This window comes from Eretmochelys imbricata, chromosome 11 (assembly GCF_965152235.1).
Source record: "Eretmochelys imbricata isolate rEreImb1 chromosome 11, rEreImb1.hap1, whole genome shotgun sequence".
Taxonomy (NCBI): domain Eukaryota; kingdom Metazoa; phylum Chordata; order Testudines; family Cheloniidae; genus Eretmochelys; species Eretmochelys imbricata.
The window spans coordinates 83,512,344-83,537,082 of NC_135582.1; the positions used below are offsets into that span (position 1 = coordinate 83,512,344).

Genomic DNA, 24,739 nt, shown 5'->3' on the forward strand with positions numbered 1-24,739 from the left:
AATGAATGGACTATAAGGTGGATAGAAAGTTGGCTAGATTGTCAGGCTCAAAGAATAGTGATCAATGGCTTGATGTCTAGTTGGCAGCCGGTATCAAGTGGAGTGCCCCAAGGGTCGGTCCTCAGGCCGATTTTGTTCAATATCTTCATAAATGATCTGGAGGATGGTGTGGATTGCACCCTCAGCAAGTTTGCAGATGACACTAAACTGGGAGGAGAGGTAGATATGCTGGGGAGTAGGGATAGGATACAGAGGGCCCTAGACAAATTAGAGGATTGGGCCAAAAGAAATCTGATGAGGTTCAACAAGGACAAGTGCAGAGTCCTGCACTTAGGACGGAAAAATCCCATGCATCGCTACAGACTAGGGACCGAATGGCTCGGCAGCAGTTCGGCAGAAAAGGACCTAGGGGTTACAGTGGACGAGAAGCTGGATATGAGTCAACAGTGTGCCCTTGTTGTCAAAAAGGCCAATGGCATTTTGGGATGTATATGTAGGGGCATTGCCAGGAGATCGAGGGACGTGATCGTTCCCCTCTATTTGACATTGGTGAGGCCTCATCTGGAGTACTGTGTCCAGTTTTGGGCCCCACACTACAAGAAGGATGTGGCAAAATTGGAAAGAGTCCAGAGGAGGGCAACAAAAATGATTAGGGGACTGGAACACATGACTTATGAGGAGCGGCTGAGGGAACTGGGATTGTTTAGCCTGCGGAAGAGAAGAATGAGGGGGGATTTGATAGCTGCTTTCAACTACCTGAAAGGGGGTTCCAAGGAGGATAGATCTAGACTGTTCTCAGTGGTAGATGATGACAGAACAAGGAGTAATGGTCTCAAGTTGCAGTGGGGGAGGTTTAGGCTGGATATTAGGAAAAGCTTTTTCACTAGGAGGGTGGTGAAACACTGGAATGCATTACCTAGGGAATCTCCTTCCTTAGAAGTTTTTAAGGTCAGGCTTGACAAAACCCTGGCTGGGATGATTTAGTTGGGGATTGGTCCTGCTTTGAGCAGGGGTTTGGACTAGATGCCCTCCTGAGGTCCCTTCCAACCCTGATATTCTATGATTCTATGATGGGGGCTAATTTAGCTACAACAAATCGGGAGAAAGATTTTGGAGTCATCGTGGATAGTTCTCTGAAGATGTCCACGCAGTGTGCAGCGACAGTCAAAAAATCAAACGGGATGTTAGGAATCATTAAAAAAGGGATAGAGAATAAGATGGAGAATATCTTATCTATACTTACACCAAGACAAGGAATACAGGGAACGAACTGGAAGCATTAGCTAAATTATGACTTAATTGGCATCACAGAGACATGGTGGGATAAATCTCATGTCTGGAATATCAGTAAAGAGGAGCACAGCTTGTTCAGGAAGGACAGGCGGGGGAAAAGGGATGTGGTGTTACGTTATACATCAAGAATCTATTCACTTGTTCTGAGGTCTAGAAGGAGATGAGAGGTAGCTCAGTTGAAAGTCTTTGTGTGTAAGGACCAAAGGCACCGGAAAAGGGGAGGGGACAGCAGAGGCCACCGCCGTGTGTGTGTGGGGGGGAATGGCCCCCGCACTCCCCCACACTCATACATGCGTCGCCCCTGCCCACAGTGCCACTGGCAGGATATGCGGAGGTACAGCCAGGGAGCACTGTGGAGAGTAGGCACTGCAGGAAGTACCGCCCAAGAGACCCAGAGTGACAGTACCCTACAGCCCTCAGGTTGGACAGGTGTCCCTACTTAATCCAGGAAGATATCTGGGCAACCACATAGATCTTGGTCTGCTACATCTCCTGATTCCAGCCTAACTTTGACCCTGACTCATGATCCTAACCCGATACTGCCTCTGGTCTCTGACCCAGCCTGACCCGGACTCTTTTTTATGGAACTTGGCTTTGTGATTCCTCTAACATTGACCCAGTGACTCTCTTCCCTGGTAGGCAGACCTCATTCCAGCTGTGATTTGTAGGCAAGACTGCCTATGCTCTGATCCCTTACAATGGGTTAAGATAAAAGTGTTGGGGGGGAACAGAAGCTATGTCATGATAGGGGTCTATTAGTGACCCCCAAATCAGGAGAAGGAGGTAGGTGTGGCATTTCTAGAACAAATAACAGAAATATACAAAACATAAGACCTAGTAGTAATGAGAGGCTTTAGCAGATACCTGTTGGAAAAGAAATACAGCAAAACATAAATGGTTCCTATATGTTTTTGGAATGTATCCGGGAGAACCTTTTGTTTCTGAAGGTGAAGGAAGTAACCAAGGGAGTAGCCATTTTCAACATGATTCTGACTAATGGGGTGGAAGGAATTGGTTGTGAATCTGAAGGTTGGAGGCAGTTTGGGTGAAAGTGGCCCTGTAATGCCAGATGCCATGATTGGAAGGGAAGAAAGGAGTGAGAGTAGCAGAACAAGGACAATGACCTTTAACGAACTCAGCGAGCTGGCAGCTAAGATCCCACGGGAAGAAAATCTATGGGAAAAAGGAGTTCAGAAGAGCTGGCAGCGTGTCAAAGAGACACTAATAAAGGTCCTACCCAACAGCAAGCTCTCCTGATATGAAGGACAGATAGGAAGAATAGTAAGAGGCCCATATGGCTCCATCAGGAGCTTTGTAATGACCTGCAAACCAAAAGGGAATCCTATAAAATGTGGAAACATGGACAAGTTGCTCGGAATGAGTCCAGGTGACTAGCACAAGCACATAGGGACAAAATGAGAAAGGCGAAGTCAGAAAATTAGCTGCACCTAGCTAGGGACAGAAAAGGCAATAAGACGAGGTTCTGTAAATAGGTTAGGAGCAAGAGAAAGAGGAAGGAAAGTGCAGGCCCCTTACTTAGCAAAGGAACAGGGCTAATAACTGACAACCTCAGGAAGGCTGAGTGTCAGGAATCAGACCCAGTCTCTATGTGGAAAACTCTGGACCTAGGCCCAGGAATGATGTGGAAAAAGCTGAAGTACTCAATGCTTTTTTTTGCCTTGGTCTTCACAGACAAGTCAGCTCCCAGACTGCTGCACTGGGCAGAACAGTATGGAGAGGTAGTGAGCAGCCCTCTGTAGTGAAAGAACTGGTTAAGGACTATTTAAAAAAGCTGGACATGCACAAGTACATGGGTCCAGATCTAATGCATCTGAAAGTGCTGAGGGAGTTGGCTGATGTAATTGCAGAGCCATTGGCCATTATTTTTGAAATCTCATGGCAATCGGGGGGAGGTCCCAGATGATTGGAAAAAGGCAAATATAGTGCCCATATTTTAAAAAAGGGAAGAAAAAGAACCCAGGGAACTACAGACTGGTCAGCCTCACCTCAGTCCCTGGCAAAATCATGGAGCAGGTCCTCAAAGAATCCATTTTGAAGCACTTGGAGGATGGAGCTTGGCTGTTCTCAGTGGTGGCATATGACAGAACAAGAAGCAATGGTTTCAAGTTGCTGTGTGGGAGGTCTAGGTTGGATATTAGGAAACACTATGTTTGTCAAGCCAGGCCTTAAAAACCTCTAAGGATGGAGATTCCGCCACCTCCCTAGGTAACCCATTCCAGTGCTTCACCACCCTCCCAGTGCAATAGCCTCTGGCATGTAATCTGCTCCTTGGATTGTGCAACTGAATGACACTAGCCAATATCTCCAGTCCCAGACACAACCCTAGGAACCTCCATCTTCCAGCGTCCAGTTATACCCACTGGACACTGCAAGCTGATATGAGTTCATCAATTTAACAAAGAAATTGATATGTACCAGGCTTGTTATCCCAAGGGGAGTCTCTGACACACTCCAAACCAAACACACTGATTCAGGTAGAATAAACAAACAGATTTATTAATTATGGAGATAAATTTTAAGTGATTATAAGGCAAAGCATAACAAGTCAGATTTGGTCAAATGAAATGAAAGCAAAATGCATTCTAAGCTGATCTTAACACTTTCAATGCCCTTACAAATGTAGGGCATGACTACACTTGCAGATGTAGAGTGCTTTGAGTTAAACCAGCCTTTACAGAGCATGGCAGGGAAAGCGCTGCAGTCTGTCCACACTGACAGCTGCAAGCGCACGGGCGTGGCCACATTTGTGGCACTTGCAGCGGCATGGGGAGCGGTGCATTCTGGGCAGCTATCCCAGCATGCAAGTGACTGCAACGTGCTTTTCAAATGGTGGGGGAGTGTGGCAGGGAGTGTGTTGTGTGTATGTGGGGGGAGAGAGAGAGTGGGTTTTTGGGGGGCTGAGAGCATATCGGCATGCTGTCTTGTAAGTTCAGACCCCCCCTCCCCCCCACCTCTCTCTCACACACACACACAGCATTGCACAGTAATGGTTGCTTTATAAGCAGCCGGCTGTCAGAAATGGAGCTTTGAAAGGGCATATCCGCATTCCTGCAGCGATTCCAAACAATGAGAAGAGTGGCCACTTTACTGAAGGGGATTATGGGACATTTCCGGAGGCTGATCAGAGTGCAATAATGCAACACCTCGTTCACACTGATGCCCGGGCATTTCAGCCGAGGCACAGCAAGCATTAATCTTCCTGTGGAGGTGGATTACCAGGAGCGCTCCAGCTGCAGAGTCCAGGCACTCTAAGTGCCTTGCCAGTGTGGATGTGTCGTGAGTTAGAGTGCACTGGGCTGCTTTAATGCGCTCTAACTTGCAAGTGTAGCCATGCCCTTAGATGCTTCTCACCACAGGCTGGCTGGTTGCTCTTCAGCCAGGCTCTCCCCTTTGATCAGCGCTTCAGTCGCTTGGTGGTGGTGTCTGTAGGTGTAGGTGGAAGAGAGAGAGCATGGCAAACATCTCTCCCGTTTATCCTGTTCTTTTTTCCTCTTGGCTTTGTCCCCTGCACCCCTTCAGAGTCAGGTGAGCATTACCTCATCACAGTCCGAAACTGACCAAAGGAAGGAGGGGTGACTCACTCGAGAGTCCAACAGATTCTTTTATTGCTGCCTAGGCCAGTGTCCTTTGTTCCTGTGAGGCTGGGCTGGGTTTGTTTCATACCTGCCCTGATGAAGTGTGAACTGCCCCTCTGCTCTTGGATAGTTTTTGCCTGGGCTCATTTTAAGCCAGGAGAATATGTTTTCAGCCTCATAACTACATACATGAAATTATAACCTATAACATTACTAGAACGTTACTTGTAACAACAATTACTATAACATTACTGTAACAAGGATGCTCAGTGAATCTTGAGCCTTCCGAAGACACCCAACATGACAAACTTTGCATTGGATGCCACACAATCATTTTACAAGGATGAACATGGGGTGCTTGGTGTTCCCCCGAGTTACAGAGCGTCACACCCTCCCCAATGGAGGAGATTATAGTCCTAAGACCACAAAACTACATATAGATACTATTTATCAAGGGGTACAAAGATATACAGTACATGCATCATGTTAATTTGATAGTCCCCAAAATATTGCATGTGGTTCCAATGTCGGTCACCCAGAGTTCACATGTGAATGTTATACACTGTCCCTATTATCTCTGAATAGGGCTCCTTGGGTATAATGGATACTGGGGGGTCTGGTTCTCTGATACACCAAGGACTTTTCATGCTGCTCCAGTGTGAGGGCTTCTCCAACTGGTGTAGGGATGGTGTAAGGGCCTGCAAGGTGTAAAGATATGAAAATTGATCGTCATCACTATGCAGGTAAAGTTACAGGTCAGATAATGGAGAGGGAGAAGGCGGCAGATAGAAAAGTGCTGGGGGCAGAGAACCAGCCATTGTGGAACTGCACAGAAAAGGGGTGGGGGGAGGCGTGTCTATGGGCAGAGACGCAGCGAGAGCTGGTTAAATTAGCAGGATGAAAACCACAGCAGGAGGAACCAAAATGCCTGAGTAGTTGTGGAAGCAGCCCCGGGGTGGAGTGGGACATAAGGTCTTCACCAAGGGCACAGAATGAAGAAGCCAGTAAATATCCTCACATCCCCATTGTGAGATGAGGTCTCGCTCTCGGCCCTAGTTAGATGTGCCTAGTGCAATGTGAATAACTTGTGGGTTTTCATTTCATAACCAGAGAGATGGGGATTCATAATTTGTTTGTGGCTTAAGAGTCTGTTCTGTGACTTACACAGTCCAGCCGTATAATCTATAGGAATTGGGTAGTGTCCCTTTAAATAGTATGAGAGCCCTACAATGATGGTCACCATTTTCTATGTCTTAGAAGCTTCTAGTCAGAGCAGCAGCATGCGTATAGCTAGGCCTGACAACAAGACTGTATATAGGTAGCAAACACGGTTACTGGTGACCCAGATGTTCCCTGTGGTTGCTCCACGTTGCTGGTTGTTGGCAGGTTGCGCAGATGTGCTGTATAAGAAAAGGCAGTGAGGTAAGATGGGTGTTAGTGACCAGCAATAGAACAGCAGCAAACCCAGCGAGAAGGCCGGAGCTCCTACCTGACACCAGACTGTGAACCTGTAGAGCGAGGCAGAGAGCGACGTAGCCGGGCAGAGCGGAGCTCACTGTGGAGCCGGGAGAGAACAAGGGAACCTTCCCCATCATCGTAGCTGGGTCTGGGGAACAGGAGAAACAACAAACGAGACAGCGAGTGAGTGGGACGTGGTGACAGCGACACAGGGCAGTGGGGAGGAGGTAACAAGCCAACCATGGTCCAGAAGGGAAGGGATTTCCCCCACAGGTCTTGCCTGCCTGGCTCTGAGCAGGGTCAGATGTTGTGGAGCTGTCTGGTCTATTAGATTGTAAGGAACTTTCCAGGGCAGGGATGGTCCCTGACTATTGGTGTGTCCAGGGCCCGGCCCAATGGGGTATCTCACTTGGGGCATTTAGGCACTACTGTAGAATGGGACGTATTAAGGAAAACAAGCCAGCATGGTATGAATGGCCACTAATTGCTGTGGGGAAAAGTGGCTCCATCGCCTGACCACACCTGTCCCAGGTGAAGGCTCTCTGGGGATCTCTCAATGAGCAGATGAGTCCCTGGCCCTGGTGATTTTACATGTCAGTGACCCACCCTCATTGCACCAAGGCTGGAGCCAAAGGTCAGATGAATTCAGAACAGGGTCACCCCGGCTCTTTGCCCCCTGGGATCTGAAACATTTAAACCTCTCTCAGGGTGCATCTGCACTGCAGGTGGGAGCGAGCTTTCCGTGGGTGTAGACAGACACATGCTAGGTCTGCTCGAACTAGTACACTAAAACTAGCAGTGTAGCTGGGGTAACCCGGGCAGCAGCTCAGGTTACCTGCCTGAGAACAACCCCACCTGGATCCCCTTAGGTATGTACTTGAGAAGATAGCTTGAGCCACCGCCCACGCAACCCCCCGCTACACTGCTGTTTTTATTGCACTAGTGTTAGTCACTCAGGGCACGCTGCACCCAGCCGTGCGGCTCCCCAGGCCAAGGGGAGGAGGGGAGCTGCCGGACGGCTCCCCGAGGGGGCGGTGGGGAGCTGCCGCAAGGGGGGTGCTTCAGGGCAGAGGGGGGTGCAAGGTAGAAGTTTCGCCTAGGGCTCCAAAACATCCTTGCACCGGCCCTGCCTACACTGGCACCCCCAGCAAACTACCCCTACCAGGCTAATTCCCTCCAGCTCAGGGCCCTGTGGGTTGGGTTGTTCCTTTAAGAGGAATTTGTGGAAAACTCTTCCCGCCTGGTGCCCTGCTCCATCCACAGGCACCCACCCTTTCTTCCCGCTCTGATTCCTTGGTGCCTGCCTTGCCTCTCCTCCTACTCCCTAGAGCTTTCCCTCCTTCCCCCCCCCCCCCCAAGCATTAACTGAGCTCCTGACTCCCCTTAAGGGTGAAGAACCCCAAATCACAGTGATTAATGGGCATGTGGGTGAATTGCCCTTTGATCCCAGTGACCAGCCCCTGCCCCCAGCACTGACTCTAATTCTCTCCCCAGTGGATGAGACTCTGGATCCAAACACGGTTCATCCCAACCTTATCCTGTCTGAGGATCAGAAAACTGACATACGATGATAGATGACAGGATCGACGTGACAATCCTGAGAGATTCAATACTTATCCCACTGTCCTGGGCACAAATGGATTAACAGGTGGGAGGTTTTACTGGGAGGTGGAGGTGGGAGACAAAATAAATTGGACTGTGGGGGTTTGTAAGGAATCTGTGATCAGGACAGGGAAGGTCAGACTCACTCCTGGGAATGGATACTGGGCTGTGTGGCTGAGGGATGGGAAATACGAGGCCTACACCTCCTCCCCCAAGATCCCCCTCCCCACAGGCATCACACCCAGCCAGGTGGGGATTTTCCTGGACTATGAGGCAGGTGAGGTCTCATTTTACAATGTTACTGACAGGTCCCATCTGTTCACTTTCACCGACACCTTCTCAGAGACGCTCCATCCTTATTTCTATCCTGGTTACAAAGAGGAGGGTAAAAATGCAGCTCCCCTGACAATCTGCCCTGTCGCAGCTCAGGCTAGAGGGAATCTCTGTCCCTGACAGTGACCCTGCAGCAGAAACTGTCCCCTCCCAGTGCTGACCAGCCCTGTTCCCACAGGGTTGGTACAAAGGGTATCACCTGCCCCCCCCCCAAGGGCCTGCCCCGCTGCTCCTCTTCCCCTGGAGTCCCCACCACTAGCCAATTCTGGAAGTTGCCAAAAGCAGCCTCTGCCCGTGTCCCTGCCCCCTGGATCTCCACTCAGTGCAGCTGGAAGGACCTAGGCTCATTAGGAAGGGAAGAGCCCAGATCACAAGAGAGACTCTGGGGAGGGATTTGGGGGATTGTGACACAGTAGAGGGGGGCCCCACCTAGTGCAGGGCAAGTGCACCCATCTCTCTTGGGGAATAGGGGTGGGCGTACATGCCTTTACCAGCAAGGCCATCAAGCCTAGTGGTCCAGTGTATGCTGATCCACTCTACCAGGTAGAGCAGAGCAGCTCAATTATCTGAGTCCCAAATCTCACTCCTTCCCTCAGGGCAGTAAGGCCTAATGGCCAGAGCCAGGGAAATCTGCCCGTTTGTGGAGGGCAGTACAGCCCAGCAGCCAGACTCTGGAGTTCTGCACCCTTTTTGCAGCGTAGCAGGGCCCAATGGCCAGTGGCACCCAAGGGGCCACTGGCCCAGGTAGAGGGGACCCAACCCAGGGCCCTATTAGTGGCAGAGCAGGTCATCACTCGCTCAGAGGGGAGACCCACCAAAACACCCTGAGCTTACCTCAGTAGGAGATACCACTCCACCGCCTCTGGGCCACTTCCTACTGCAGCCTCGAGTGTCTGTCCAGGAGGCATTGGGGGTCTACAGGTTCCGCAGTGCAGGTTGCTCCCTGGGCAGCTGGGGCCCCAGGCTGTCTTCCAAGTCTCCTCAGGCAAAGGCAGCCTTCAGCTGGAGCTCCTAACACAGATCCTTCCCTAACTGAGCTGGGCTGCTCTCTTTTATACTGCGGCACCTGGAGCATGTGGAGTGGCTCCCTCAGCCCACAATGTAGGGTTAACCCCTTCCCGCCCAGTGCGCCCCATCACAGGGATGTAATGAGAGGCGGAGGGGAGAGAGACCACAAGGAGGAAGAGTCTGTGGCAGAAATGACAGGGGAAGGAGACCCCAGTGTGAGGAGGAGGAGCTTAGGGGAGCAGGAGGATCCTGGGGAAGGTAAGAGTTGGCAGAAGGGAGGGAGCCAGGAGCACAAAATGCTGGAGCCAAAGAAGCGAGGGATGGGCCCTCCTAGCACTCTGTCTCTTGTTCCTGCAGGAGCCACTGAGCACACGGTGGCTGCCAACAACCTCAGAGCGCGGCCGGGTGCTGCAGTGTAGACAGGACTAACCTCGGTCTCATCTGTGCCTGAGCTGCGCTGCCCCGGGAGGCACCTGCAGGGCCCTGTATGACTCAGGGGAAGATGAACATAGATCAGAACCATGTTCCATTGCAAAACCCACCCAGTGTTAGCCAGGACGGTGCAGTGACCAGATTCCAAGATGTTTGGTTTGATGGTGGAGAGGACAGGCCCATGGGCGGGGGGAAGCATTGGAGGGAAAACAATTCCTGGGAGTCATGGTGAAAAGACAGCTGCCAGTGAGGCAAGGAGCTATCCAGCAGAGAGAGAAAGAATAGAAAGAAGGGAGTTATAATGGGATGGTGGTATACAGAAACACCAGGGCCAAAATGTTTCAAAAGTGCCCTTGGAGCTCTCTGATACTAGTTGACAAAGCCACCATACTGTAACTCAGATCAGGGCTGACTCATTCACTACCCCCACCACACAGTTGTCTTCATATATATCTGAAAGGTGTCATGTAAGGTGTCATATATAAACTGGTGACACACTGGTCCCCAAAATCATTGGATGATGTCTGTGTGGGTTGTGTACAAAGAGTTATACATGAGTGCTGGAAATATGTTCTTAATGTGTTTGGGAGGCAGTGCATAAAGCCAGCCAGCCCTAGCCAAAGGAATGTCTGACCGGTTTGAATAGAGGTAGAGAACAACGAAAATACATTTACATATAAGGTAAACAAAGCAAACCAACAAGCTTCCGAGGAAAGAGCTTAGTGAGCATGCCGCAGGACAGAGTCTGCACCCCCAGGAAGTCTTCCTGGCTCTTCAGAAAATTCAATAGACTTCCAGGACATACCCATCACTTAAGGAGCAAAGGAAACAGCACCCTCTGAGTCTGTGAAAACTGGATGCCTTGGCCTGGATGGCCAGTGATGCTGGTAACTTGATGTCAGTGAAAAAACTGCTTAGCCAAAGATTGTAACAGGCTGGTATGAGCTCTAGCTCTTTGGAGGCAATGAACTTAATAACTTTTGCAAGTGTACAGTGAGAGGGACTGGATGCTGCAGGGAAATGTCTCTGGGGAACTCAGGAGCTGGAGTTCACTGACTGTTACCTGCAAGCTATGGTAAAGACTGGCAGAGTCTCAAGGAGTTTGCTGGTGAATTGAACAGAAAGATGTGGCAGGGAGCTGACACAGTCTAATTTCCAGTAAAGCTCATTCTTTCTAAAACAGAAGGGTAACACTTTGGTTTACAGTTCTGGGTGTCCAGAACAGAACTTTACACCCCTCTCACATAGGTTTGATTTCTCTCTCAGGAGATGTGGAGGGAGGTGCTTCTGTAGGTGGGGGCTCAGGGAGACCTGTTTATTGCTGGGAGACAGGCCCCCCACCCAAGTGATCCCTCCTCCCTCCCTCTTGCTCCAAGGAGGCCCCCCCATTTCAGTCTCACCTTGTGCTCTGTTACATCCCCACAGTGTTTAAGGTTGTGAAAAGTGAGGAAATGTGGGTTTTGCACTTCACCTACCTGATGGGGATGACTGTGACTGTGAAGGAGTGGGAAGGGACTTGGAGGATTCTCAGGTCCCCTCGGGGCCATTAACTGCATTATACAACTTCCAAAGGAACGGCAAGCCCAGGCCCCCAGTAAGTGTAATGGGGCCGGAAAGCCCCCTCCGCTCCAGGGCGACATGGGGGAGGAGGGGCAGCGCCAGAAAATGGGAGGGGCCAGTAGGGGCCACCACTGGGGCAAAGGGAACTGTGGGTCCCCCCCGTGTGTTGCCCCTGATGGCGTTAACCCCTGTCATTTCATAGATCCAATAAAGATGTCATTGACAGCCACATTATTTTGTGCTTCCTGTTCTTCTGGCTGTAATTTCTGGCCCAGTTGCCCACCAAAGAGTAGAACTGGGATGAAAAGGGGACAGATTTAGTTGTCGGACCCTCCCCTGCCATCTCCCATAGCCCCAGTGGGGAGGTCAGTGGCAGAGAGGTCACCATAGCCCAGAAACAACTGTGGGGAGTTTTTAAAATCAATATTGAATACCTAACTAGAAGGGGCTGGTTTCCCCCAGCCCTGCCATTGACATGGGCAGCAGGGAGCCCTGGGTGACACCATGTTAACAGGGGCAGGGAGAGCGGATGGAGCCAGGCGGTCCCTTGGCAGCAGGAAGGCACAGCAGTGGGGAAAGGGCTGGGGGCAGCTGAAGACAGGGAGCTGGGTTGGGCTGGGGGAGGGGAGCCAGGAGCTGGGACTGGGCAAACTGGGGCCGGGCAGTCTCAGTGGGGGACGTGGCTCTTTCCTTCCTCCCCAGTGACCCAGCCGTGCCCTGTCACTGGCACAGAATGGCCACCACATTCCCACCCAGGCCCTCGTTGTTTCTGAGAGCTGTGGGAAGCGACCTCCCCCCCACCCCAGGGTCATTTGTCCTGTGGTGACAGAGGGGAGGGAAGCATGAACAGCTGGGACAGGAGCTTGTGGCCACTCTGGGTCCTGCCCATGGGAACAGGGTCAGTTAAGCAGAGAGCAGCCCTCTAACTTCCCACTTTTCTGCCCCATCTGGGGCAGTAAAACAGCCTGTCAGGGTCTGGCCAGCTCTGCTGTTAGCAGCTGGGCGACACCGTTCACCAAACAGGGGCAGGCTCCTGGCTCTGAAGTTCATTAACTACAGGGCGAGTCACATGCTTCAGCAACATGTCGATTTTACTGTGTGTAAAGGAAGGAACAATTCAACTCTGAGATGTGAGGGGGAAAGTTGATCACTTGGGGGGTTTGACCTCCTCCCACTGCACCTCCCCCCACAAAGAAAATGACTCAGAGTAACAGCTTCCCTCAAAAAACAAGTTGCTGCAAATAAAGAAGTGAGGAAAAAATTGAAATCGGAGAGGATTTTATTTCAAAACCTGAAAGTGATATGGGAAAGAGAAAGCCTGAGGAGATTTGATATCAATGTTCAATTATTAAAGAGGAAAGGGTGGGGGTTTAATTGATGTGAAGGGGAAAACAACTGGATTCTCAGACATGAGGGGAAAATTTGTCCTTTGGGCGTTTAGCTCCCCCACCCCTAACTGGGGTAGTGACTCGGAACAACAGTTTCCCTCCAGAACAAGACGTGGCGGCAGACAGGGACTGGGGAGGCCAAAGCCGGAAAGGATTTTCCATCAGTATTTGAGAATTAGACAGAAAGTGACACAATCTGAGGAGATTTTATATTAATCACGAGTAACAAGAGAGAAAGTACAGCGTTGAAGGGGATTTTGTATGTAATTTGGTAATTAAATGGAAAATGGGAGAAATCTGTGGGATTTTCATCAGTATTTGGTTTTTAAAGAGAAAAGGGCAAAATCCAAGGGATTTTTCATCAATATTTAATAAATCACTGGAAAGTGTTACTCCCCCCGAGCCCTGCTATTGACACAGGCAGAGGGTGACACTGCATTGGGTCAGCACTGGGCACATGGGCGCATATGCCGGTGAAACTTATGTGGCTCAGAGCGTTGTTTTTTTCACACCATTAAGCGACAAAAGTTTTTCTGCCATTAGTGCTGGTGTAGACATGGCCTGAGTTCAGTGCGCGAAGGGTCCAGAAGCCCCACCTGACACCTGGTGGTGAGGTGTAGCAAGTTGTGGAAAAGAACTTCAGGGGCTGATCTCATTTGCATAGGCACACCCACCCCGCCTAGAATGAGGCCATAGCTGCCCAAATGGTCACTTTGGCTGCTGTGGGATCCCCATTGTCTCTGTTACTGGGGCAGGAAGAATAAATTGTTATTACCCTGATTATGGGAACTGTGCTTGGAACTGCACTTGGCCTTTTGTTATGATGGAGGGACTCACCATCAACTAAGTAGCACTTGCTGGGCAAGGGTCATGGGTTCCAAAACTCTGTGAATGGAGTGAGGCTGGGAACAGGTATTAATATTTGGTGGTATGGGCCCTCTGGTGAGGGTCTTACATGCTAATTGCACTTCCTCCTCTCCCTACTGTGGAATATCAGAGCTAATTTTGACTCTATTAAGAGTCTAGTTACAGGCTGCTGAGCTGAATTCACTTTGGGCTAATAGTGCACTAGCACTGGTAGCTCCCCTAATACAAGCTGAAATCACTGAGTGTTATGTTAAGGAGTTGGGGAGCCTGAAGCTATATGGTAGAGCTGTTTGCAGTACAGTGAGCAGAGCGGCTGGCAGAGCAGTTTGTGGGGCAGCGAGTGGAGCAGAGCGGCTGGCGGAGTGGATCCCTATGGAGAGGTGGGGCCATCAGTGTTGAACCACGTAAGGTAGTTTATGTATTTATTCATTTATTTGCCTAGGTTTTTTTCCTGTTGATGTTCTGTGAATAAATGTTGCACCAGTGAGCTGCCATAGAAAAAGTTTAAAACCGATCAGTCGGTATATATTTTTATTCTTCTTTTGGGGATAACAGAGATAAAGCGCACATTTAAGTGCATATTGTTAAAAAAATAAATATGCCTTCCCACAAGATCTGTCCCCCTCCCAGTTTTCTGTCTAGCCTACCTCAGCCCCTCCACCGAGAAGAGGCTGGAGCCACTGAGTTGCCAAATCCTCCCCAGAGAAACACTGTTCAATCAGGGACAGCAACTTCATCCCCTAACCCAACCAACCTCCCCACCCCTCAGTACCCCCCTGTATAGACATTATCTCCCATTTCAGCAGCACTGGGCTGTGGCTGAATCAGGTCAATGCCCTTCCCACAGACATGAGACACCCCTCCACCCACTCCCAGCTCATAGCTCTCTGCATACAGACCCGGCCTGGTTGGAGCGTTTCACTGACTGTCATTCATACTTGTTTTATATACCATTGTATTGGGAATGTTTGGAGTGTGAGAGCCGTGTTCCTCACTTCTCAAAGCCCACCAGCCTGCACCCCCAAGCGCCCCTGCAGTTTACATCCCCCATCCCTTTCTCTGCCCCTCTCATCTCACCCTAGCTCACAGGCCTGGTGCTGGGAACTGAGATCTGGGGAACAGGCCTGGGGGCTGGTCAGTGCTGAGAGTGGACAGTGTCACTGTCAAGGACAGAGATTCCCTCCGGCCTGAGCTGGGACCAGGCAGATTATCAGGGGAGCCGCGTTTGTATCCCCAGCAGTGACACCAGGATGGAAATAAGGGCAGAGTGTCCCGGAGAAGGAGCCAGTGAAAGTGAAGAGATGGGACCTGTCAGTCACACTGTAAAATGAGACCTCGCCCCGCTCAAAGTCCAGGAAAATCCCCACCCAGCTGAGCCTCACGCTCACGGGGAGGGGGTTGAGGGGAAGGTGTGGGCCTTGTATCCCCATCCTATGACTACACGACCCAGTATCCATTCCCAGGTGAGAGTGTGACATGCCTCTTCCTGCTCACAGATTCCCTACAAACCCCCAGGTCCCAGGCAGTCTTGTCTCCCACCTGCACCTCCTAGTAACAAGGGCCGGCTCTAGGTTTTTTGCTGCTCCAAGCAAAAAATTTGCCGCCCCAAGCTCCGAGAGCGCAACTGCCCCAGCAAAAAAAAGAAAAAAGGGTGGCTGGACGCCGCCCCTGGAATTGTGCCACCCCAAGCACGTGCCTGCTTTGCTGGTGCCTAGAGCCGGTCCTACCAGTAATGCCTCCTGCCCGGGAGCCCCTCAGCGCCCAGGACAGCAAAATAAGTATCAGATCTCTCAGGCCTTGTCTACACTACAAAATTAGGTCGAATTTATAGAAGTCAGTTTTGTAGAAAGTATTTTTATACAGTCGATTGTGTGTGTCCCCACACAAATGCTCTAAGTGCATGTAGTCGGCGGAGTGTGTCCACAGTACCGAGGCAACCGTCGACTTCTGGAGCATTGCACTGTGGGTGGCTATCCCGCAGTCTCTGCCGCCCATTGGAATTCTGGGTAGAAATCCCAGTGCCTGATGGGGCTAAAACATTGTCACGAGTGGTTCTGGGTACATATTGTCAGGCCCCCCCTTCCCTCCCTCCCTCCCTCCCTCCATGAAAGCAATGACAGACAATCGTTTCACGCTTTTTTTCCTGGGTTACTCGTGCAGACGCCACACCACGGCAAGCATGGAGCCCGCTCAGCTCACCATCACCGTATGTCTCCTGGGTGCTGGCAGACGTGGTACTGCATTGCTACACAGCAGCAGCTTATTGCCTTTTGGCAGCAGACAGTGCAGTATGACTGGTAGCCATTGTCGAGGGTGCTCTTTTAACTGACCTCGATGAGGTCAGGGGCACCTGAGCAAACATGGGAGTGACTCAGCCAGATCATTACCCTTTTAAGTTTCGTCTCATGGTGATTCAGTCCTGCCAGCAGTCCTACTGCACCGTCTTTTAATGAGCAGCCAGGAGACGACGATGGCCAGCAGTCATACTGCCCCATCTTCTGCTGAGCACCCAGGAGATGATGATGATGGCAGGTAACGGTCGTACTGCACAGTCTGCTGCTAGCACGATATATAAAGATCAATTAAGTGGATCAAAACAAAAAATAGACCAGATTTGTCTTGTATTCATTTTCTCCTCCCTCCCTTCCTCTGTGAAATCAATGGCCTGCTAAACCCAGTTTTGAGTTCTATCCTTGAGGTTTTGAGTTCTATCCTTGAGGGGGCCATTCTGTTTCTTGCAAAGCCACCCTCTTTGTTGATTTTAATTCCCTGTAAGCCAACCCTGTAAGCCATATTGTCGGTCGCCCCTCCCTCCATCAGAGCAACGGCAAACAATCGTTTCGCGCCCTTTTCCCTGGATTGCCTGAGCAGGAGCAGACACCATAGCACAGCAAGCATGTTCAGCTCACCGCAGCAGTTATGACCATTGTAAACACTTCACACATTATCGTGCAGTTTATGCAGAACCAGCACCTGAAAAACCAGGCAAGGAGGCGACGGAAGTGCGGTGATGAGGACATGAACACACTTTTCTCTAAAACCGCGTTCCCCCGCAATTTGGAGATCATGGTGTTAATGGGGCAGGCTCATACCATGGAATGACAATTCTGGGCCCGGGAAACAAGCACAGAGTGGTGGGACCGTATAGTGTTGCAGGTCTGGGATGATTCCCAGTGGCTCCGAAATTTTTGCATGCGTAAGGGCATTTTCATGGAACTTTGTGACTTGCTTTCCCCTGCCCTGAAGCACAAGAATACCAAGATGAGAGCAGCCCTCACAGTTCACAAGTGAGTGGCAATAGCCCTGTGGAAGCTTGCAATGCCAAACAGCTACCAGTCAGTCTGTAATCAATTTGGAATAGGCAAATCTACTGTGGGGGTTGCTGTGATGCAAGTAGCCAATGCAATCACTGAGCTGCTGCTATCAAAGGTAGTGACTCTGGGAAATGTGCAGGTCATACGAGATGGCTTTGCTGCAATGGGATTCCCTAACTGTGGTGGGGCTATAGACGGAACACATATCCCTATCTTGGGACCAGACCACCAGGGCAGCTAGTACATAAACCACAAGGGGTACTTTTCAATGGTGCTGCAAGCACTGGTGGATCACAAGGGACGTTTCACCACCAACAACGTGGGATGGCCGGGAAAGGTTCATGATGCTTGCGTCTTCAGGAACTCTGGTCTGTTTAAATGGCTGCAGGAAGGGATTTACTTCCCAGACCAGAAAATAAGTGTTGGGGATGTTGAAATGCCTATAGTTATCCTTGGGGACCCAGCCTACCCCTTAATGCCCTGGCTCATGAAGCTGTACACAGGCACCCTGGATAGTAGTAAGGAGCTGTTCAACTATAGGCTGAGCAAGTGCAGAATGGTGATAGAGTGTGCATTTGGACATTTAAAGGGTCGCTGGTGCAGTTTACTGACTCGGTTAGACCTCAGTGAAACCAATATTCCCATTGTTATTGCTGCTTGCTGTGTGCTCCACAATCTCTGTGAGAGTAAGGGGGAGACGTTTATGGTGGGGTGGGACGTTGATGCAAACCACCTGGCCGCTGAATACGCGCAGCCAGACACCAGGGCAGTTAGAAGACCACAGCAGGAAGCGCTGCTCATCAGAGAAGCTTTGAAAACCAGTTTCATGACTGGCCAGGGTACTGTGTGACACTGTGTGACACTTCTGTTTGTTTCTCCTTGATGAAAACCTGCCCCCTTGGTTGCCTCTAAATTCCCTGTAAGCCACCCGCCCTCCCCACTTCAATCATAGCTTGCTTGCAAAGGAAATAAAGTCACTATCATTTAAAAAACATGTATTCTTTATTAATTGATTATAAAAATAGGGAGATAACTCACAAGGTAACCTGGGTGGAGTGTGGGAGGAAGGGAGGAGGGAAGGCAAAGGCCTTTTTAAAACTTCTTGAATGCCAGCCTTCTGTTGCTTGGGCTGTCCACTGGAGTGGAGTGGTTGAGTGCCCGGAGCCTCCCTATCCCCCCCACCCCCCCGCGTTCTTGGGCGTCTGGGTGAGGAGGCTATGGAACTTGGGGAGGAGGGAGGGCAGTTAAGCAGGCACTGCAGTGGCAGTCTGTGATCCTGCTGCTGTTCATGAACCTCCATCAGACGCTGGAGCATGTCCATTTGATCCCGCAGTAGCCCCAACATTGCCTCATGCCTCCTCTGATCATCCTGCCACCACCTCTCCTCATGTTCATCAGACACTGTCCTATACTCTACTATTGTGTCCCTCCACACAGCTCTGTCAGTGCCAGGTGACTGCATGAGCTCAGAGAACATGTCATCGCGCATGTGTTTTTTTCACCGCCTTATCTGAGATAGCCTCTGGGACAGAGGAGGGAGTCTTGAAACATTTGCAGCTACTGGAGGAAAAAAAGGGAGTGAGTATTTAGAAAGATACATTTTACAGAACAATGGCTATACTCTTTCACGGTGAACAACACTAGTCACATTACATAGCACCTGTGATTTTGGTACAAGGTCGCATTTTGCATCTTATATTGAGTGCCTGTGGCTTTGGTGTTAGAGATCACACACGCAGGGCCGGGCAACAGAATTCCGCTTGCAGGCAACCATGGTAAGCCATAGTCTTTCGGCTTCTGCAACCTTCATAACAGCAGCGCCCTCCTTTCCCATACCAAGCAAAGCCCGTCGAGCTGGCCATTTAGTGCTGCGGTTTTCCTGTTAACATGCAGCAGCAGAAACCAAACTAACCCCCTCCCCACATCCAATTCTCTGGGATGATTGCTTTACCCCTCCCCCCACCGCCTGGCTGGTATCAGGGAACATCCCTGCGAGCCAAAAGCGAACAGCTCAGCGCCAGTGTCCCCCTATCCCCCCTCACCATGTGACTAACTGCAGGGAGGATTTCTTTTCAGCCACAGGCAAACAGCCCAGTAGGAATGGGCACCTCTGAATGTTCCCTTAATTAAATTCCCCTATTTCAACCAGGTTACCATGAACGATATCACTCTCCTGAGGATAACAGAGAGATAAAGAACGGATGTTGCTTGAATGCCAGCAAACACCAGGACCATATGCTGCCAGGCTTTGTCATGCAGTCATACCAGATTACTTGCTACTAGCATGGCATGGTAAAGTGTCCTACCATGGAGGACGGAATAAGGCTGCTCTCCCCAGAAACCTTCTGCAAAGGCTTTTAGAGTACCTCCAGGAGACCTTCATGGAGATGTCCCTGGAGGATTTCCGCTCCATCCCCAGACACGTTAACAGACTTTTCCAGTAGCAGTACTGGCCACAAATGTATCCCAAGTCCTCAGGGCTACTTAATCAATAAAAACTGCTTGCTTTTATAACATGTATTATATTTTAAAAAGTACACTCACCAGAGGTCCGTTCTCCGGCTTCTTTGGGTTGGAAGGGTATTTCAGTCAGGGTGATAAAAAGATCCTGGCTGTCGGGGAGAACGGTGTGCTGTGTGCTCTCCCCAAGCTCGTCCTCCTCCTCCTCCTCATCTTCCCCATCTGCAAAATCACCAGGCATGGCAGAGAGTACCCCATCACTGGAGTCCGCAGACAGGGGTAGGGTAGTGGTGGCGCTCCTCCCCCGCCTCAGAATTGCATGCAGCTCAGCGTAGAAGCGGCAAGTCTAGGGCTCTGTCCCAGAGCATCCGTTTGATGCTTTGGTTTTCTGGTATACTTGTCTGAGCTCCTTAAGTTTCACGCGGCACTGTGTTGCATCCCTGATGTAGCCTCTGTCCCTCATGGCCTCTGAGATTTTTTGAAATTTTTTGGCATTTCATCTTTTAGAACGTAGTTCTGATAGCATGGATTCCTCTCCCCATACAGCGATCAGATCCAGTACCTCATGTTCGGTCCATGCTGGAGGTCCTTTTCAATTCTGGGACTGCATGGTTACCTGTGCTGATGAGCTCGCCTGGCTAAACAGGAAATGAGATTCAGAAGTTCCCGGGGTTTTTCCTGTACACCTGGCCAGTGCATCCGAGTTCAGAGTGCTGTCCAGAGCAGTCGCAATGGTGCACTGTAGGACAGCTCCTGGAGGCCAATACCTTTGAATTGCATCCACACTAACCCTAATTCGAAATGGTGATGTCGATTTCAGCGTTAATCCCCTCATTGGGGAGGAGTACAGAAATCGGTTTTAAGATCCCTTTATGTTGAAAAAATGGCTTCGTTGTGTGGACGGGTGTAGAGTTAATTCGGATTTAACGCTGCTAAATCCGACATAAACTCGTAGTGTAGACCAGGCCTCAGGCTTGTCAGGCAGATCCTGGCTTGGGTCTCCATGTCTCACACGTGTCCTCAGACAGGACAAGGTTGGGATGAGCTGTGTCTGGATCCAGAGTCACATCCACTGGGGAGAGAGTCACCGAGTTAGAACCGGGGGCAGGGGCTGTCACTGGGATCTAAGGGAAATTAACTTGCATCCCCATTAATCAGAGTGTTGTGGGTTGTTGCCCTTTCAAGGCAGTCAGGGCCCAGTCTACCCATGAAGAGAGATGTTGAGGGGAATGCTGGGTGTCAATATGGTGACGGGTTGATGCTGAGGAGGTGGAAGAAGAGGCAGGGCAGGTCCTGGGGTGATGGAAGTGAGGGCAGTGGCAGGGAAAGAAGGGTGGGAAACAGAGGGGGCAGGGAGTAGCTGGCCCCAGGAGGGAAGAAGGGTGGGCACTGGGCGCAGAAGAAGTGCGGGGGGGCGGGGTGGACAGGCACTAGGAGAACGGGGGGTGAAGAGAGGAGTGGATGCCAGGAGGGCAGAGGGAGTGGCACTGTGAGGGGAGGGGAAGGTACCAATGGGGCAGAGGGGAGGGGAGGAAGGGGCAGACACTGGGGGAGGGACAGTTGTTTGGTGGCTGGAGGGCAGGGAGAGGGGAGAAGCAGTTATCAGGGGGCAGAAGGGATGAGATGGGGAGTGGAATCTAGGAGCACAGGCAGAGGGGACGGGAGTGGGAGGTGCCAGGAAGGCAGAGGCAGGTGAGAGGCCTGGGCCCATGGGGCCAGAGCGGAGGGGCAGGGGCCCAGCGGGGGAGGATAGAGGCAAGGGCCAGGTGGCACTGTTGAGTCGCAGGCACCCGGGAGGCGGAGGGGTATGAGGGGAGGGGCGGACCCGATGGAATCTCTGTTGCTTTGGAGGGGGCATTTCCCCACTTCCTGCCCCCTCCATCTGGGAGAAGCTGCCCCAGGGGCCAGTCCCAGTTCACACCCGCACAGCAAGTCTGCACTAGGGATTTCCACCGGGGCAGCTACATCGATGCAAGGAAACACCCGCAGACACAGCCTGAGACACTGCGGTGCCAGAAGGCGTAACCCCTCCCCTCACTGGGGTTATGGGTCAGTAATTACAGGGTCACTGGAGCTGGGGAGCTGTCATCTCTGGGCTCCCAGGTGGGGCCTGACCCACTGGGCTGCAGAGTCCTTCTCACTCCCACGGTCTGGCCCAGGGCCCATGGCCGTGTTTAGACACAGGGGGCGTCTTCAGCAGGAGAGACTGAGGGAGCCCCACGTCAGACACCCAGAGCCTAATGGATCCAGGCCTCACCTGAGGGGGGTGGGGGGAGACCCACATTCCAATTCCTGCCCCACATCACATAGGGGGATTGAAGCTGGGGCCACCAGCTGAGGGCCCAGCCATTGGGCTAAAGGCGAGAAGGGAAGCACCTTTTTCTGTTCTGTGAAACTAGCCAGCAAACTCGACATGGATTCACGAATAGTTTCAGTCAAACTGAAATATAATTTAATTAATAAATTAAATAATTAATTTAAATATTAATAAGTTAAATAAATAAACTATTTGTCCAAAACATTCCTCCCAGCTCCATTTCAAACCTGTCTGAGCAACTTAGGAGCCCAAATCCCAGTGACTTGCAGTTGAGTGACTGTCAACATCCCCAGCAACGCACAGTGACGGGCAGGCCAGGCTCAGGACATCAGCTATGAAACACTCCTGATCTCACCCGCACAAATCAGGCTGCAAATGGAGACTAGGCTCCAGCCTGAACTCTCTGCCCAGAGCGATTTGTCCCATAGACTCTGCGAGCAGCACAGACCCTCTGTAGCTGCACCAGGGCATCTCCCAGAGCAGATAATGGTCACAGAGACCATCTCAGAGCCCCAAGGGCTCAGGTGTCTCCATCTAACGACTGCGCCAGCCACCCCACTCGCTCTCACTAACCAGCCCTGGGTCAGACATGCTGGGAACTTTCATACCAAGACTCAAGAGACCCTTTGTGCCTGATTGCACAGCTCATGGCAGCGAGTCTCAGAGCCCAGGCTGACAGGCTCTTGCTATGGCACTAAAAATAGCCATGCACACATTCGGGCTCAGGTTTTCTTTCATTTAATGTCTCATGACATTCTCTGGTGAACCCCCCTCCTCAGGTTTCAAAGCCTGAGCCCCAGCCCAAGTTGCATCATCTACCAAGGTGGTTTTAGCATCATACTGTAATATCCGGGAGCCTGAGTATGCCAACCCAACTCTGAGACTCACTGCCATGGGCCATGTAGATGAACCCTTTGTGTTTAAAACGTGAGACTTTTCCCAAAGCCAGAAACACATTTTTCTCCCTGGCCCAGCCAGATAGGCCTGAAATGTCCAAAGTTTTCTCCCCAGGCTGAAGGGAGCTAAGGAGACACTATAGGAGGGAAGCAGTTTACGTCACAAGCAGAGAGGGGATGATCATTAGCAGGAAGCACAGGGCTGGCCTTACCGCGAGGCGAACTGAGGCGGCCACCTCAGGTGCCAGACTGGGGGGGAGGGCGCCGCTAGGACCCAGAGTGTAGAAAATGGTGTCTGCTGCTGGTGCATCTGTATTCTCTCCGCTCGAGATGCACAGAGAGGGTGGAGTGCTGTGCTGGAGGAAGGAGAGCACAAGAGACATGACAGGCAGGCAGGAGACAAGCAGAGAGGGAATAACAGAAAGCAGCAGGAGCTGCAGGGAGAGAGAGGAGGAGGAGCCTTTTATGTACCCCTCGAGCAACCCCAGGAACCTGGGCTGATTAACCCCAGCTTCTCAGGGAGCTTCCTGTTTCCTGCTGCTTCCCTGAACCCACTTGAGGAGAACAGGCCGTCAGCTGAAGTAGTAGGAGCCAGTTAGCCCTTAAGACGCTGACATCTTCCCTCACTCAGGCCCTGCTACCAGCCTGCTTATTTGTCCCCTTCAATTGAGTGCTGGGAGCCACTATAGCTGGCACAGAACAGCAATCATGAATGAAAGAAGAAAACGCCCCTCTGGGGCAGCATTCAGAAAAAAGAAAGAAAGCAAAGGAAGCTTTTCTATCTAAGCAGGAAGAAGCTCTCCTGAGATACATAGACACTCCGGCCCCAGTGACGATGTGAGTGGTGAGGAGATGCCTGATCTTCCACTTAGTCAGAGTGCAGGTGACCTATCAGCTACTGCAGCATCCATATCTCCATCTCAAGTGGATGTAGCCCTGCACATTCCTGAAGAAAAGTGTAGATCAGAGAAGAGTGTGGTGGAGGCACAAGAAACAGCTGCTGCTGAGTTTAGTTCCTTGAGTCCAGAGGATCCAGGACTGTGGACCCACTTGAGCAGTAGCCTGAGGGACTTCCTTGTACTGCGTGGGCCACAGCAAGTGAGAAACTTCATGTTCCCCAAAGACAATGAAAATAGAAGTTTCCATCCAACTCATTACTGGCCTGAAATCCCCAATGGTGACAAAGTGAAGAGGCCATGGCTTATGTACTCAAAAACCCAGAATGCTGCATACTGTTTTTGTTGCAAACTCTTCCAGTCTAATGTTCTAGCCACATTGGGTTCTACAGGAACAAAGGACTGGAAAAATCTGGCTAGAAATCTGGCATGCCATGAGAAGGCAGCAAATCACCAGAGAGCATTCCATAGGTGGAAAGAGCGTGAGATGAGATTAAGGTTAAAGGCCACCACAGATGATCAGCATCAAGAGAAGATTGCATCCGAGTCTCTTTGCTGACAAAATGTTCTGAAAAGGCTCATTGCCATTGCGAGAATGCTTGCTCCCCAAAACCTAGCACTGCGTGGCACTTCAGATCCGCTGTATGTGCCAAACAATGGAAACTTCCTTAAAATTGTGGAGCTGATGGCTGAGTTTGATGCTGTACTCCAGGAGCATCTAAGAAGAGTCACTACCCAAGAAATGTACACACACCATTACTTTGGAAAAACAATTCAAAATGAGATCAGTTACTGGCAAGAAAAGTCAAACAGAAGATTGTGGCAGATCTGAAGTCAACAAGATATTACTCTGTTATTCTGGACTGCACACCTGCCATCAGCCATACGGAACAAATTACTTTAATGGGGCGTTTTGTAACAACAGAAAATGAAAATGTCCCTGCAATGGTGACTGTCAGAGAGCATTTTCTAGAATTTATTGACATTGATGATACTACAGCAGCTGGTATGACAAATGTGCTTCTTAAAAAGCTGGAAGTTATGGGAATTGCGATAGCTGACATGCAGGGCCAGCCCACAACACTTTGGCACCTGAGGCGGGGAGCTCAAATGACGCCCCCATGCCCCCTCGCTTGGGCCAAAACTTTGAAAGGTCCACCATCTCTGTGCATCTAGCGCAGAGAGAATACATATGCACCAGCAGCAGACACAATTTTCTACACTCTGGGCCCCCCACCCCCACCCTGGCACCTGAGGCGGCCACCTCAGTTCGCCTCACAGTAAGGCCAGCCCTGCTGACATGAGAAGTCAGGGCTACG

The 24,739-nt window shown here is 50.8% G+C and overlaps 1 protein-coding gene across 1 annotated transcript in view; it reads left to right on the top strand.

Annotated features, from left to right (window-relative positions):
* The window catches only part of LOC144271891 (uncharacterized), a 132,176-nt gene that overhangs the window by 63,942 nt on the left and 43,495 nt on the right, over positions 1 to 24,739 (top strand). The window contains exon 3 of the mRNA XM_077829493.1: positions 13,947 to 13,979. Within this exon, the coding sequence (XP_077685619.1) occupies positions 13,947 to 13,979 (33 nt within the window). The remainder of the gene's footprint in view (positions 1 to 13,946; positions 13,980 to 24,739) is intronic.